Here is a 14,526-nt window from a genome sequence, read left to right on the forward strand (position 1 = left end):
TTTTAGGCACATGAGCAGGCTCACTGAGACAATGGAACTACACGTGTGCCTGAAGTTAAGTATGTGTCTTTGCAGGACTGAGGCATAAGTAATGCTTGGACATCATAAAGGCAAGTCAGTACACTGCATGTATGTATTTGTCATGTTACTAAAAAAAAAGAAATTCTGTTCTGTTATTCTGGTGTAAATCTAAAGCAACTATGTAAAAGCATAATTTGGCCACATGCCTCCTCTGATATAAAGCACAATGCTAAAGGAAATTCAAGAGAAGCAATTACTTTAGCATGTTAAGAAACTATCTAGATACTATTGTTCCAGGCACTTAAATATCTAAGACACTGTGACACAGGTGTCTATGACACAAGTCTTCTCTAAAGATAGCTTCCCCCTGACTGTTGCTGCAGGTATTATTTCCATTCTTAACTCAGTGGAAAGCATTGTGGTTTCCCTAATATGAAGGGAATAAAGGCTCTCTTTCTGGGGACACAATTCAGAAAATCTAAGTTTGAGGACTAGTGTGGAAGTAATAGTGTTAGATCAACAGAAGTTCAGTTTCTCCTGGGCACTTATAAAAATATTTTTCTTAATCTGACTAAGCTAACTTTTTTATATTTGAAAATACAGTATTCCATGAGACAGCAGACTGAAGAACATACTAATTCTGTGATGCCTTTGAAATATTAAACAGGTATCCAATATGTACAAATATTAGTTAACACTTGTAATTCACATTTTCCCCTCCCCCAATGGAGGATATGTATTTATGCTACAGGGATTGCATCAGTAAAAATGCATAACCAAAAGGAAGATGATGAATAAGGTGAACATCCCTCTGCAATACTAATGATAATACAAACCACTTGAGCTTCTCTTTCATGATTACCTAGAATAATTGAAACCACTTAATATTATAGTTAATAGAGACTGTGAGCTATAATTAACTATTCTTTCAAATACAAAGCATCTTCCCCCCACCCCACTGTTATTTTGGAAGTGAATTCTATATTAGATATAGTTATAGAAAATTAAAGTTGCATAGACTGTAGCAGCATATGGTTATTAATACCGTTAAGCATTCACTAACTTACGTGTTACATCAGTGAAATACGATGTAAGACCAGAAAAACAGAACAAACACACACCACCACACATATGGCAATATGTACACCCTGTAATAGCAACACACAAACAATCTGAATGTACAGGGCCTGATTCTCATTTTCACTAAGGCCCCTTTACATTGCTCTAACAGTTTAAAGGGAACTTTATGTGGAAATAAATTATAATTACACTCACTTTATGCTCCCTTTCCATGATTAGAGCTGTATAAACAGCTGAGGTATAAATGAGAGTTAGGCCCATAATGTCTAAAGCTGTCCTAATAAAAATAAGTTAGACACACCCATTTCAGCACTAAGAAAAAATTCTGGTATCTGGATATATGCTCAAGTTGTTCTTATCTATGCTACAGCGAGCCTTAGGATTGGCTATTTTTATTTGTATATTAATGGAAAAAACTAAAAAAAAACCTGAAACAATGCTAAGATGAAGGAAAGGCAGACTGAAAAGAGATACAGAATTTAATTTTTGTACATGTTGAACATGTAACTCTATGCATGTGCTAGCAGAAAAAAATGAAGTTATTTTTAAACTATTATTGAGAATCTGAATTCCATGACCCTGTAATCAAAACATACCCATATATTTACAAATACTTTACTCCATATATACATGCACATAGTGTGAATTTGTTGGAAGGGTAAGAAATGGAGTTCCACTTCCTATAACTCCTGCTAAACCATCTCTACCTTGGTTATTTTTTTATCCCTGCATTTCTAAATTACTTCTAAAGAGTGATTAATTCCCCTCCCCCATTCCCATGTGGCACCCACCAACTGGCTAGTATTTCCAAAGAAACATTCTGGACCAGATAGCCCTGGTATAACTAACACTGGCTTTACATAATTCCTACTGCAAGTCTCTCAATATTTGGTACAATACAGTTCCACCAAAATCTTTTGACAAAGCCACTTTGAACCTGCAAGTCCTCAACTAGGGAGACAAGAAATCAGCCAAAATATGAGCAAAACTGAAGGAGAATGTTCAATTTTGATTAATCAAATTATTTGTTGCACATGAAGCCCTGCAAATTTTGAAGAGCTTGAGAACCACTGTACTAAATGTTTTAAGATCTTACATTTTTGCTTTTGTCAATTTAAGTCTGCACTTTAAGTGTTAATTGGGTGTAAGTTTCCTTTCATTGTTTTTGTTAATAATCTAACAGGCTTCCAAACCGAAGCTAATGCTGAAAAGATAATGATCAGATGCACAGGATATTGGTATCTGAGAATGGTCAAACCTGCCCACTGCTCCAAAACCATTGTTATTGCAACAATAACTTGTTCGTTACAAGAAACGTCACTTGATTCTTATGCAAATTATAACATAATAGCAATTTTTCTACTTATAAAAAATTTCACTTCAGTTAATTTGCTTCCTGATCCCGGAACAAGCCATGGGGTGGTAGATGTAGTATATCTTGATTTTTGTAAGGCTTCTTATACCGTCTCCTGTGACTTTCTCATAAACAAATTAAGGAAATACAACCCAGATGGAGCAACTATAAGGTGAGCACATAACAGGTTGGAAAACTGGTAGTTCTCAGTCAAGCTGTAAGGGCATATCGCATGGGGTTCTGCAGGGATCCGTTCTGGGTCTGGTTCTGGTTCTGTTCAATAACTTCATCAAAGATTTAGATAATGGTATAGAGAGTACACATATAAAGTTTGCAGACGATACCAAGCTGGGAGGGGTTGCAAGTACTTTAGAGGGTAGGATTAAAATTCAAAATAACCTGGACAAACTGGAGAAGTGGTATGAAGTAAACAGGATGATATTCAACAAAGACAAATGCAAAGTACTCCACTTAGGAAGGAACAGTCAGTCGCACACATACAAAATGGGAAAAGACTGCCTAGGAAGGAGTACTGCAGAAAGTGATCTTGGGGCCACAGTGGATCACAAGCTAAACATGAGTCAACAGTGTAACACTGTTGCAAAAAAAGCAAACATAATTTCGGGATGTATTAGCAGGAGTGTTGTAAGCAAGACACGAGATGTAATTCTTCCGCTCTACTCCATGGTGATTAGGCCTCAACTGCAGTATTCTGTCCAATTCTGGGTGCCACATTTCAGGAAAGATGTGGACAAATCGGAGAAAGTCCAGAGAAGAGCAACAAAAATGATTAAAGGTCTAGAAAACATAACCTATGAGGGAAGACTGAAAAAACTGGGTTTGTTTAGTCTGGAGAAGAGAAGACTGAGAGGGGACATGATAACAGTTTTCAAGTACATAAAAGGTTGTTACAAGGAGAGGGAGGAAAAAAATGTTCTCCTTAACCTCTGAGGATAGGACAAGAAGCAATGGCTTAAATTGCAGCAAGGGCAGTTTAGACTGGACATGAGGAAAAACTTCCTGTCATGGTAGTTAAGCACTGGAATAAATTGCCTTGGGAGGTTGTGGAATCTCCATCATTGAAGATTTTTAAGAGCAGGTTAGACGAACACCTGCCAGGGATGGTCTAGATAATACTTAGTTCTTCCATGAGTGCACAGGATTGGAGTAGATGACCTCTCAAAGTCCCTACCAGTCCTACAAGTTTATGATTCTAAGATTTCCCTTCCCAATCTCTTACAGACTTGGTTATTAGGTCAGAGATGTAAGCATAAGCAGTATTTTCCCTTTGCATATTAAAAGGGCACAAAACCACTCCTGTTAACTATGACAGGTTTTAGAGTAGCAGCCGTGTTAGTCTATATTCACAAAAAGAAAAGGAGTAGAGTACTTGTGGCACCTTAGAGACTAACCAATTTATTTGAGCATAAGCTTTCGTAAGCTGATGCATAATTCAGTGGTCTGCAGCCTTCTACCGTAATCGAGAAGCTGGTAAAAGAACATATCAAGTACGATTCCTATTTCTTTCCACTTAATAGTTAGAAAAAATTAAAATTCTCTCTCTCTCTCACACACACATTATAAAATATAAATTACTATTTTTTAAAAATTAACATTACTCTGCACAAGTATTATTTCAAGACAGTAGCCAAAGAGGTTTTTTGTGTTGTTTGTTTTTTAATGTCACACACAAAACCACTAGCATTTTAGACAAGATTGTTGCAGATCTCTGGTAATTTAAATGATGGGGCAGATTTGACATAGTCACATTCAGCCGTGGAGAGAAACTTTAAAAGAGAGGATTCAGAGTAGCAGCCGTGATAGTCTGTATTCGCAAAAAAAAAAAAAAAAAAAAAAAAAAAGAGTACTTGTGGCACCTTAGAGACTAACCAATTTATTTGAGCATAAGCTTTCGTGAGCTACAGCTCGATGAAGTGAGCTGTAGCTCACGAAAGCTTATGCTCAAATAAATTGGTTAGTCTCTAAGGTGCCACAAGTACTCTTTTTTTTTTTTTATAAAGACAGCAGTAGACTAAAAGGAGAGAAGGATAATTAATTTTAAACAGTCTCTCTCCTCATCTGGGGTGTAAATTGTTTGTAAATGTCTCTTAAACATATAATCTCCATTTTTTAAACATAAAACTTCCTCCTGTGGGACTTTATTTTAGAAGCAGCGATAACTATAAATGTTTAATCAAAGCACAGAACTGCACAGCCTATCATCAGAGGGCGAGGGATTCCATTAAAGGGAACCTGAGAATGAAGGTGTCATTCTTCTTGTGACAGAGACACACGGAGCAGGTCAGCCTCTTCAATCACACTCTCATAAGCCGGACTGTGATCTGCTGTTGTAAGAGGTGGAACGGAAACCCCAAAAGAAAAAGCAAATACAAGATTCTGGATACCACAGATCAAGAGAGTCTGGAGTTAAAACCAAACCTCAAAACAGGTTAAAGCATGAGAGAAGAGTTTAATGCTTCCAGAATGCTGGTAAAAGACAATCCTACTCTTTGTGGATTTAAAATTGCAGAGTGAAACTAACCCAATATTGAGTGATGATGGCAACACTAAGCAGGTAGGGGAGTTTTGCTTCAGATCTAAAGACTGGCCACTTAGTCAAAGCACCTAAGCCTCTTTGGTCTACAAGAGAGCCTGGAAACTGCCTAAGAACGAGCTCTGTCCTGGTATTCCCAGCTTCTGTCACATTACAAAACGCACACCATCATAAGCAAGAACTCAACCAGTTGTTTATGTGGGCGGCCTGGATGCACTATATAGGGTGTGTAAGCTATGTAAGCTGAGAGGATATTACACAGGGCGTGAGGGGAAGGGGGCACTGCACAGAAGGGAGAGATCTAATAAAGGGAGCATTTTAAAAGGACACCCTCCTGCAAACCCCCTGAGGAGAGGAAAGGGGACAAGACCCACCCGTGACAGATACAAGCCACGCTGCTAAGGTAGCGAACGCCACAGCGACGGGCAGGGAATTATAGCGGGCGGGGGGCGTTATACAAGATATGAGCCCCCGGGCGAGGGGCAATGATACAGCGCGGGGATCGCGGACCAGGGACACTAAATGGGAGGCGGTGTTAACCGGGCGTGGGGATGAATACACGGGGCAGGTGCACAGGCTGGTGACGGTACCAAGGGGCAGGTTATGCGGGGCGGAGGATACGGGCATCGCTTATGCAGGGCAGCTTGCTGACAGGCCAGAGCCCCCCGCCCGCCCCAAGAGGGGCCAGGCCGCCCGGCCCCATGCTTACTCACCCACAGCATGAGGCTGTCGCAGAGCAGCTGCTCGCTGGGCTTCGCCTCCATGGCGGCGGCGGCAGCCTCCTCCTCTCAGCGCTGGCTAGCTGGCTCCTCTCTCAGGAGCGCTGCGTAACCAACTCAATGCACTAACCTCACTTACGCCTAACACAATGCGCAGCTTACGTGACAACCCCTCCTCCCCCCGCGCTACAGCGCCACGGTCACCCAGCCACACCCGCCCACTGCCCTGGCCTTGACTGACATGGGAGCCCTCCAATCACTAGAAGGGAAGGCGGGGCTAGTGCCAAGAGCCTCGCCCACCATGCGTTTGCACCAATCAGGGAACCCAGAGGCGGGGCGGGTTCGGCCGGGGAGCGAGCGCTGATCGGGGCCGCGCAAGGGAAGCCGGGAGAGCTGCTGGTGGGGGCTCTCAGAGCTGGCCAGCGGCCAGTCCAAGCGGGAGGTTCTCCCTCACCTGGAACAGCCACCCCGTCGGACAGCCCCAGCGCGCGCGCCACCGCGCCCCCCTCCTGCGGCCCAGCCCTCCTCAGTCGCTGCCGCCACCACCAGAGCCCCGCAGCCCATTCCCCTGACTCTCCGTCTCCGTCTCCCCAGCCGCCGTCCAGCCCCTCGGCCACTGTCACAGCCACCAGTCACCCACCACCATCAGCCCCTCCTACTGGCCGCCATCACCACCACAGCCCCACCGTCCTGGCCCCAACCCACCAGACGCCACTGCACCTCCAGCTAGGGTGACCCGCTGTCCCGATTTTTGCCTCTTTTTCTTATATAGGCTCCTATTCCTTCCCCCCCCCCCCCACCACCCAGTCATGATTTTTCACACTTGCTGTCTGGTCACCCTGCCTCCAACCAGCCGTCGCCACCACCCTGTGCACACAGGCCCCTCCACCTCGTCACCCACACCACGCCCACTACCGCCTCATCCACTTGCCCGCAGCCGACGCGACTTCGCCCTCCCGTCTCCACCCACGCGGCCACTGCCCCCGCACAACCTCCCAGCACCTCAGACACCGTTTTACGCTGAAAACTGGTTCCCAGCATTAACGATAGTAATAATTGTGACAGCCTGGCCCAGTACCACTCTGTATGGTCTGTTGCGGGTGGAACCAGGTGTTTGGTCCCCCATGCTTCCAAGTCAACTTGATCTGTATATAGGCCCGTCACCATTTCTAGTTCTAGACTTCAGACATCTTCTTTGATGCTCTTTTGCTGGGATGTGTGGCGCTGCCACCCAGCCACTCTAGATCCCACAATCGGGGTCTAAGATCTGCACAGGCCCTCTTCCCCTCCAGTTTCTTCTACGTGCTTCCCCAGAGCTCCATCTAGGCTGTGGGCACTCTGGGATTCTAGTTGAACCCCTCTGATGGCAATGTGGTAGGAAAGAAAGGAGCACAAGCTTAGCAAAGAAATATCTTAACCAGCAAAACTTTATTCTGAAAGCACTTAAAAGATCCAGGTCTTTGAAAACAAAAGTCCTAACGTGCACTGTTCCTAAGTCCCCAGTGTAGAAAAACCACTGTTTCTTGGGGGCCAGAAGTTAAGAAACATAATTGATGGCCCCAGATCACAAGTCTTGGTGGCTTCTCAGTGATAGTCTTTCAATAAGGTGTCAAGCACCTTTCCTGGGCAGGGCAGCTGTCTGGAATACATAATAGGCTGCTGTCAGGCAAGTTTGGATATGTGGTTAGCCCAAAATACAAAGTGGAGTTGATAATTTGATACAGAGATATCTCACTTTGTCTCAACCATAAATAATAATAATTAGCATTTATCTGGAGCTTTTCCTCTGTAGATCTTGATGAACTTTACAAAGACACTAAAAATCATTGTCTTAATAAAGATAGTGGATTTATGACTTATTACAACAATTTGTATCCACTAACCCCCTTTTTGTCCTATGACTACCAGGGTGTTAACAGGCTACTTTGTCTTGAATGATCCCTTAGAATACGTGGAAACTAGTTATGATAATTTATTTTTTGACCTTAGCTGTGACACTCTGAATACTTTTTCCAGACCTGAGGAAGAGCTCTGTGTAGCTCAAAAGCTTGTCTCTCTCACCAACACAAGTTGTTCCAATAAAAGATATTACTTTACCCATCTCATCTCTCTAAAGGTTCATCAAACATTATTCCCAATTTACAGGTTGGGATAGGGAGTCACAGAGAAGCCAAGGCCCACATTCTCTAAAAGTAGCCACTGATTTTGGGTGCCAAATTGGAGACTGTTGGACATGATTTTCAGAAGCGCTAAGGTTCCTACAATTCCAGTTGATGTCAGTGGGAGCTGTGTATAGTTAGCATCTCTGAAAATGAGGTCGTAAGTATCTCAAGTTGGGCAAGCAAAAATCAGAGGCCAAACTGTCCAGAATGACTTGTCTAAGGTCATGCAGCAAGTGGCAGAACAGGGAAATAGAAACCACTTCTGTATCTTATCCACTGGACAACACTGCCTTCCACTATACTGTGAACAGAAAATTGGGATATACTTAATTAAAAGCAGAGTCAGGCTGAGATGGTTGGAATTTTTAAGAATGAGTGGTGTTACTGTCAGGACACATTTCAGAATAGCGGCCGTGTTAGTCTGTATTCGCAAAAGAAAAGGAGTACTTGTGGCACCTTAGAGACAAACAAATTTATTTGAGCATAAGCTTTCATGAGCTACAGCTCACTTCATCGGATGCATTCGATGAAGTGAGCCGTAGCTCATGAAAGCTTATGTTCAAATAAATTTGTTCATCTCTAAGGTGCCACAAGTACTCCTTTTCTTCTGTCAGGACACAGCACTTTTAGGGTGTGGTACAGTCTGGGTGGTACAGTGCAAAAGCCTTGCCTATTGTAACTTGGTTGCAGCAAGGAATAGAATAGTAGTAGCCTGCAATAAGGTAATCTCATGTTGTGGCAACTTGATTAATTTTTTATGTTGCTGTTTCTTGTTCTAATGAAAGTATTTTTAGTTAATTGAAGTCATGATTGGCTTCTTTGGATCCGGACATAACAGACTAAAGACTGGATGTTATGTCTTAGTGGTACAACAATAGTTAAGGTTTTGTTCTGTTGGTATAATTGTTTTAGCAGCAAATAGCATGTTTGCTCAAAATGTAATACAAAATTTGCTTTTTAAGTATTGTTGGAAAAATTCCATACTTGAAGGAGTAAAATATAGATGAATTACTCTAGTTAAGTCTAATATTGCTTCTTATTTCCCTGACAACAGTGCAGGGAGGTCTGAGGATAGTTACAGAGCTCATCTCTTTTTCATTCTGGATTGTCATTTTTTCCTCTTACTTTTAAAACCTCTCCAAACGCATCATCAAGGATCTACAACCTATGCTGAAGGACGACCCATCTCTCTCACAGACCTTGGGAGACAGGCCAGTCCTTGTTTACAGACAGCCCCACAACCTGAAGCAAATACTCACCAGCAACCACACACCACACAACAGAACCACTAACCCAGGAACCTACCCTTGCAACAAAGCCTGTTGCCAACTGTGTCCACATATCTATTCAGGGGACACCATCATAGGGCCTAATCACATCAGCCACACTATCAGAGGCTCGTTCACCTGCACATCTACCAATGTGATCTATGCCATCATGTGCCAGCAATGCCCCTCTGCCATGTACATTGGTCAAATTGGACAGTCTCTACGTAAAAGAATAAATGGACACAAATCAGACATCAAGAATTATAACATTCAAATACCAGTTGGAGAACACTTCAATCTCTCTGGTCACTCGATTACAGACCTAAAAGTTGCAATTCTTCAACAAAAAAACTTCAAAAACAGACTCCAACGAGAGACTGCTGAATTCCAATTAATTTGCAAACTGGATACAATTAACTTAGGCTTAAATAGAGACTGGGAGTGGATGGGTCATTACACAAAGTAAAACCCCCGCCCCCCACTGTTCCTCAGACGTTCTTGTCAACTGCTGGAAATGCCCCCCCCCAACCCCCCCCCCGCCTCTCCTGCTGGTAATAGCTCATCTTAAGTGATCACTCTCATTACAGTGTGTATGGTAACATCCATTGTTTCATGTTCTCTATGTATATAAATCTCCCCGCTGTATTTTCCACTGAATGCATCCGATGAAGTGAGCTGTAGCTCACAAAAGCTTATGCTCAAATAAATTTGTTAGTCTCTAAGGTGCACAAGTACTCCTTTTCTTTTTATAATCAAGTACTCAGCATCACTGTATAGCCCAGAGGACAGATACAGTATCGTCTTCAGCGGCTGCTGTTAATGCTACTCCAAAGACTGTCAGTTTGCAAGGTCTCAAGGGTGACACAATCTGTTCACTCTCTCTTTGCCCACAGCAAGTGAGAATGTTCTCTGACAGAGTTTGGAGAGGAGAAGAATTGAATTTCTAGTCTTGAACTCAAGACTCCTCTCCACATGGTAATAGCTGGTGCAACCAGCTATGTCATCACAGGTAGCTGTATAATAACTGCCCAAACAGATTTCAAAACAACCTGGGATAGATAGACAACACACTTTTTGTGCACACTTAGATATATAAAATTTAGGAGCTATTGATTTTTTGTTTCAATGAACAGGTATAAGGAGGATGTATTCACTCCCCATGACCTTAGCTACGATTTTTTTTCCATAGGAATATAGGCATTGCCATCTCTAACAGTCTCTTATACTGTTTGATTTTTACCATTTAATTATGTCAGTTGGTTCTAGTGTATTACACATAGGTTCTTATAGTGCCCTCGTCATCATAGTATCTGAGTGCCTTCCAATAGCGCATTAAGGGTAAAGCTACACTCCAACCTCCCACCCCATGGTAGCAAGTCTCAGAGCCCGGGTTAACTGACTGAGGCTCATGCTATGAGTTAGCAGCGTAGCCATTCCCACGCAGGCTGGAGCCCGGGTTCTAAAACCCGGCAAGGGAGGAGAATCTCAGAGTCTGGGCTTCAACCCGAGTGGGAATGTCCACACTGTTATTTTTAGCCCAGTAGGGCAGCCCTGTGAGCCTGAGGCAATTGGCCTAGGCTCTGAGTCTCTCTTTTTTTTATGCAGTTTAGACATACCCTAAGTCAGGGGTCTCAAACGCGTGGCCTACGGGTCACATGCGGCCCGCGGAGTTATTTCCTGCAGCCCGCCAAGCTCCCCTCCCCCCTGCTCTCTGTCCCCCCAGCGCGCCGCGTCCCCGCTCCTCTGCTTAACTCCAGGTGCTTAGCGCTTTCCAGGAGGGAGAGGGGAGGAGCGGGGAGCCATGTATTCAGGGGAGGAGGTGGAGAAGAAGGGGATGGGGATTTGGGGAAGAGGTTGGAATAGGGGCAGGGAAGGAGTGGGAATAGGTGGGCAGGGGTGGGGCCTCATGGAAGGGGTAGAGTGGGGCAGGGCCGGGGGCAGAGGGGGCGGAGGGTGTCGGTGATGTGGCCCTCAGGCCAATGTACTAGTCCTCATGTGGCCCTCCTGGTGATTCAGGTTTGAGATCCCTGCCCTAAATGATATGACTAAGAGCTGTCACATGTGGTTTGTTCTTTCTTTCATCTGCAGTCAGGGGAGAATTGTGTGTAGTGCAGTGTTTTGGTTTTGTAATTTTTTAAGATGTATAAGCGTCTATGTGTTTATATTAGAGAAGGCAAAGTTGAAGAAGAGTGCCTTGCACTTGTCGGTGATGTTTGTGATGGAAGTTCGTTGGGCAGTCTCTGCATGATCCCTGAGATACCTTTATCTCCTGCCCAGACAAGCTTTACACTTATGATAGAACGTTCCATTTTACCTATAGAGCAGAGGCGTCAACCACAGTCCTAATCTCAGAGCTTTAAGCTATCAATTAGATATGCTAGACCTGGTCCATTGAGCACCTGGAAGATAAGGACTGAGACCTTAAACTTTACTCAGTATTCTGTAGGAAGCCAATCTAAGGAGGGGAGGACAGATCTGTTGTGCTCACTGTAGCGTGTGTTGCTGAGGAGATGTGCCGCAGCATTCTGTACTCGTTGAAGTTTCCTAAGGGTTGATGGCTTCATGCCCAGCTATGTTGCATTGCTGTAGTCCAGATGGGAGGGTGATGAAAGCGTCTATAATCAAGGACAGGTCATTGTCTGCCAGGCTAAAACAGAGGGTATGCCTGTACTAGAACTGAAGGTGTAATTTCTAGTTCAGATAGACAAATCCACAGTAGGGCGGATCAAGCTAGTGTGCTAAAAATAGACATGTAGTAGAAGCATTAGGACAGGCTAGCTGCCCCAAGTATGAGTCTTCATGAAACATTAAATATGTACATGGAAGGCTAGCCTGTCCCACTGCTCGCACCACCATGGCGACATGTCTATTTTTGGCATACTAACTTTAGCGGAGCTAGTGCAGGTATGTCTACCTGAGGTGGAAATTATTAGAGCCCTGCACTGCTACACTATTTATATCTGTGGATGTGGATATCCAGAGATATAAAGCGGATATCTGTGGATTTTCAGGGCTCTTGCAACAATGAGCAAGACCAGCTGGGCCATGGTCAGCGACCAGCACAGGAACCGCAGTGGCAAAAGCAGCAACTTGTCAGGCTGCTGCTCGCAGGAGCCAGCGTCCAAACTGAGCAGCTCCTCCAGCGTGGCTGTACTGCCCCAGCCCTGCACACTGGGGCAGACACCAGGCTCACCAGCAGCTATCCCTAGGGGGTCATCTGTATATTGCTCATTCTGTCTAGTTCACCTATTGGTTGCATGTGAATATTGAATAGGACTGGACAGAGAATAGATTCTTGTGGGACTCCCCACATAAGAGGTTTTGTGGTGGAGGTGCAGTTTCCCATCACTACTCTTTTGGCGTTTCCCTCCAGGAAGGACTCAAACACTTCAGCGTATTCCCTGGGATCCCTGTCATCTCTCACTGCCAGGACAGCAGTAGCTCATGGTCAACAGTGGTGACTGCTGCAGAGAGGTCCAGGAGGATGAGCATGGATGTCTGCCTTCCTTGCACTGACAGCAGGAAATCACCCATCAGAACCACTAAAACTGTTTCTGTCCAATGTCTTGGCCTGACTCCAGATTGTGTTGGGTTTAGGATATTAATTTTTAATTAGATGACATGGTTCATAGTTGTGGAGTTCCCAGTAGTGTTTGGTACCTGGTAATTTCCCTTCTTAGGGCAAAAGAGGGGCATCAATGGTTGCTATTATTAATTATTACTTTATAGAACACAAAGGAATGTCAGGCACTTTATAAAAGAAGACATAGTCCTTGCCCCAAATAACTTACATTTTAAACTATCCTTGATGCAATAACTGAGGAGGCCAGACTGTAGGCAGAGACTGGGATAGGGAAGGAAGAGGGTTACCGCAATATAATTACAAGATTACTCAGTTTAAGGCACTTTGATCATTTAAAAAAGTATACAAATAAAAGTTAAAATAATTAACTCACTTAAGGGAAGCATTGCAAAAGAAGGGAGTTTTCAAGAGCTACTTTTCAATGAAGAAAAGGCAGTAGCTTGTCATATCAGAATAGGGAGGGCTTTCCATGCACAGTAAAGCAGCATGAAGAAAGGCACAGAAGGGCTTGCGGTAGAAGGAGAGGAATGGGGCCTTGCTGGTGGAACAGTGGAGAAGGGGGAATAATGTGATGAGACGAGATCAGTTATGTAGAAAGGAACCTAGTTATGTAGGGCTTTGAAGGTGAGGACAAGTTTAAATTTGATCTGATCAATCCTGGAAAGGGGGAAGAAGTACTAGAACGCAGTTCTCAAGCTGTGGGTCAGGACCCCAAAGTGGGTCGCAACCTCATTTTAATGGGGTCGCCAGGGCTGGCTAAGACTTGCTGGGGTTCAGGAGCTGAAGCTGAAGCCCAAGCTCCACTGTCCAGGTCCAAAGCTGAAGCCCAGGGCCAAAGCCAAAACTCGGGGGGCGGGGGGGGCCCTCAGGTTATAGGCCCACTGCCTGGGGCTGAATCCCTAGGGCTTTGGTGCCCCCACCCAAGGCGGTGGGACTTGGACAGGTTCAGGGTTTGGTTCCCCCTCCAGGGGTCGTGTAGTCATATTTGTTGTCAGAAGGGGGTCGCAGTGCAATGAAGTTTGAGAACCCCTGTACTAGAGCATAGAGGGAAAGCTGGAAATTACACCTCTTAACATTGTACCCAACCAGAGTGTCATAGTGTGTATATCAAGAGAGGGGGAAGCAAATATGGGAGGGGGGGGTGGCTGTTAGGAGGCGGGAGAAGAGGAAATGTGCAAATCATGAGACACAGCACTTTAACTTTTAAATATACATAAAATGATTTTGCCTTTCATGAACTATATTGAAAATGATTAACAGTAAAAGTAATATTTAAATATGTTGGAACAGCTTAATCTCTCTCTGATTTTGTTGTCTTTTTTTCCTCCTCTTCCATTTTATACATACATTTTTCTTCAGTATTTTTTCTAAAATGTTTAGCTTTTCAATGTCTTTGTTTATTTTTCTTTAGTTCCCATCTTCTCTTCTCTTACTGATTATAGATTTGTTCTGTCTGTGATTCTGTTTTTTCCTTGTATTTATTTTGTTCCTCATCCTCCTCTGTCAGTGTCCTTAAGTATTTTTCCTTTAGCTCTTTTAAGATTTGTTCTCCTTTATAATTCTGTTCAGTCTTTTAGCTAATTTCGCCTCGTCCCCCTTTCAATATGCTCACCACTCTTTTCTTCTCTGTCATTCTACCTCCATTCATTTTCCCTTGCAATAAGTATAACTTGCTGGTATCTGTGTTTTCTTAACCACTTTTGCTCTTACTCAAACTTTCCTTCTACCCATCTCTCTCGCCAGCTTCCAGATTTTACCTTCCACTTTGCCCAGGTTCAGCCCCTA

The 14,526-nt window shown here is 43.8% G+C and overlaps 1 protein-coding gene across 1 annotated transcript in view; it reads right to left on the reverse strand.

Moving 5' to 3' along the window:
* HOOK1 (hook microtubule tethering protein 1) overlaps nt 1-5,861 on the reverse strand; it is a 56,020-nt gene extending 50,159 nt beyond the window's left edge. Inside the window, exon 1 of the mRNA XM_077823757.1 lies at nt 5,723-5,861. Coding sequence (XP_077679883.1) covers nt 5,723-5,773 — 51 coding nt within the window. The 5' untranslated portion in view covers nt 5,774-5,861. The remainder of the gene's footprint in view (nt 1-5,722) is intronic.
* Between the last annotated feature and the right edge of the window lie 8,665 nt (nt 5,862-14,526).

The sequence above is a fragment of the Eretmochelys imbricata genome, chromosome 8 (assembly GCF_965152235.1).
Source record: "Eretmochelys imbricata isolate rEreImb1 chromosome 8, rEreImb1.hap1, whole genome shotgun sequence".
Classification (NCBI taxonomy): Eukaryota; Metazoa; Chordata; order Testudines; family Cheloniidae; genus Eretmochelys; species Eretmochelys imbricata.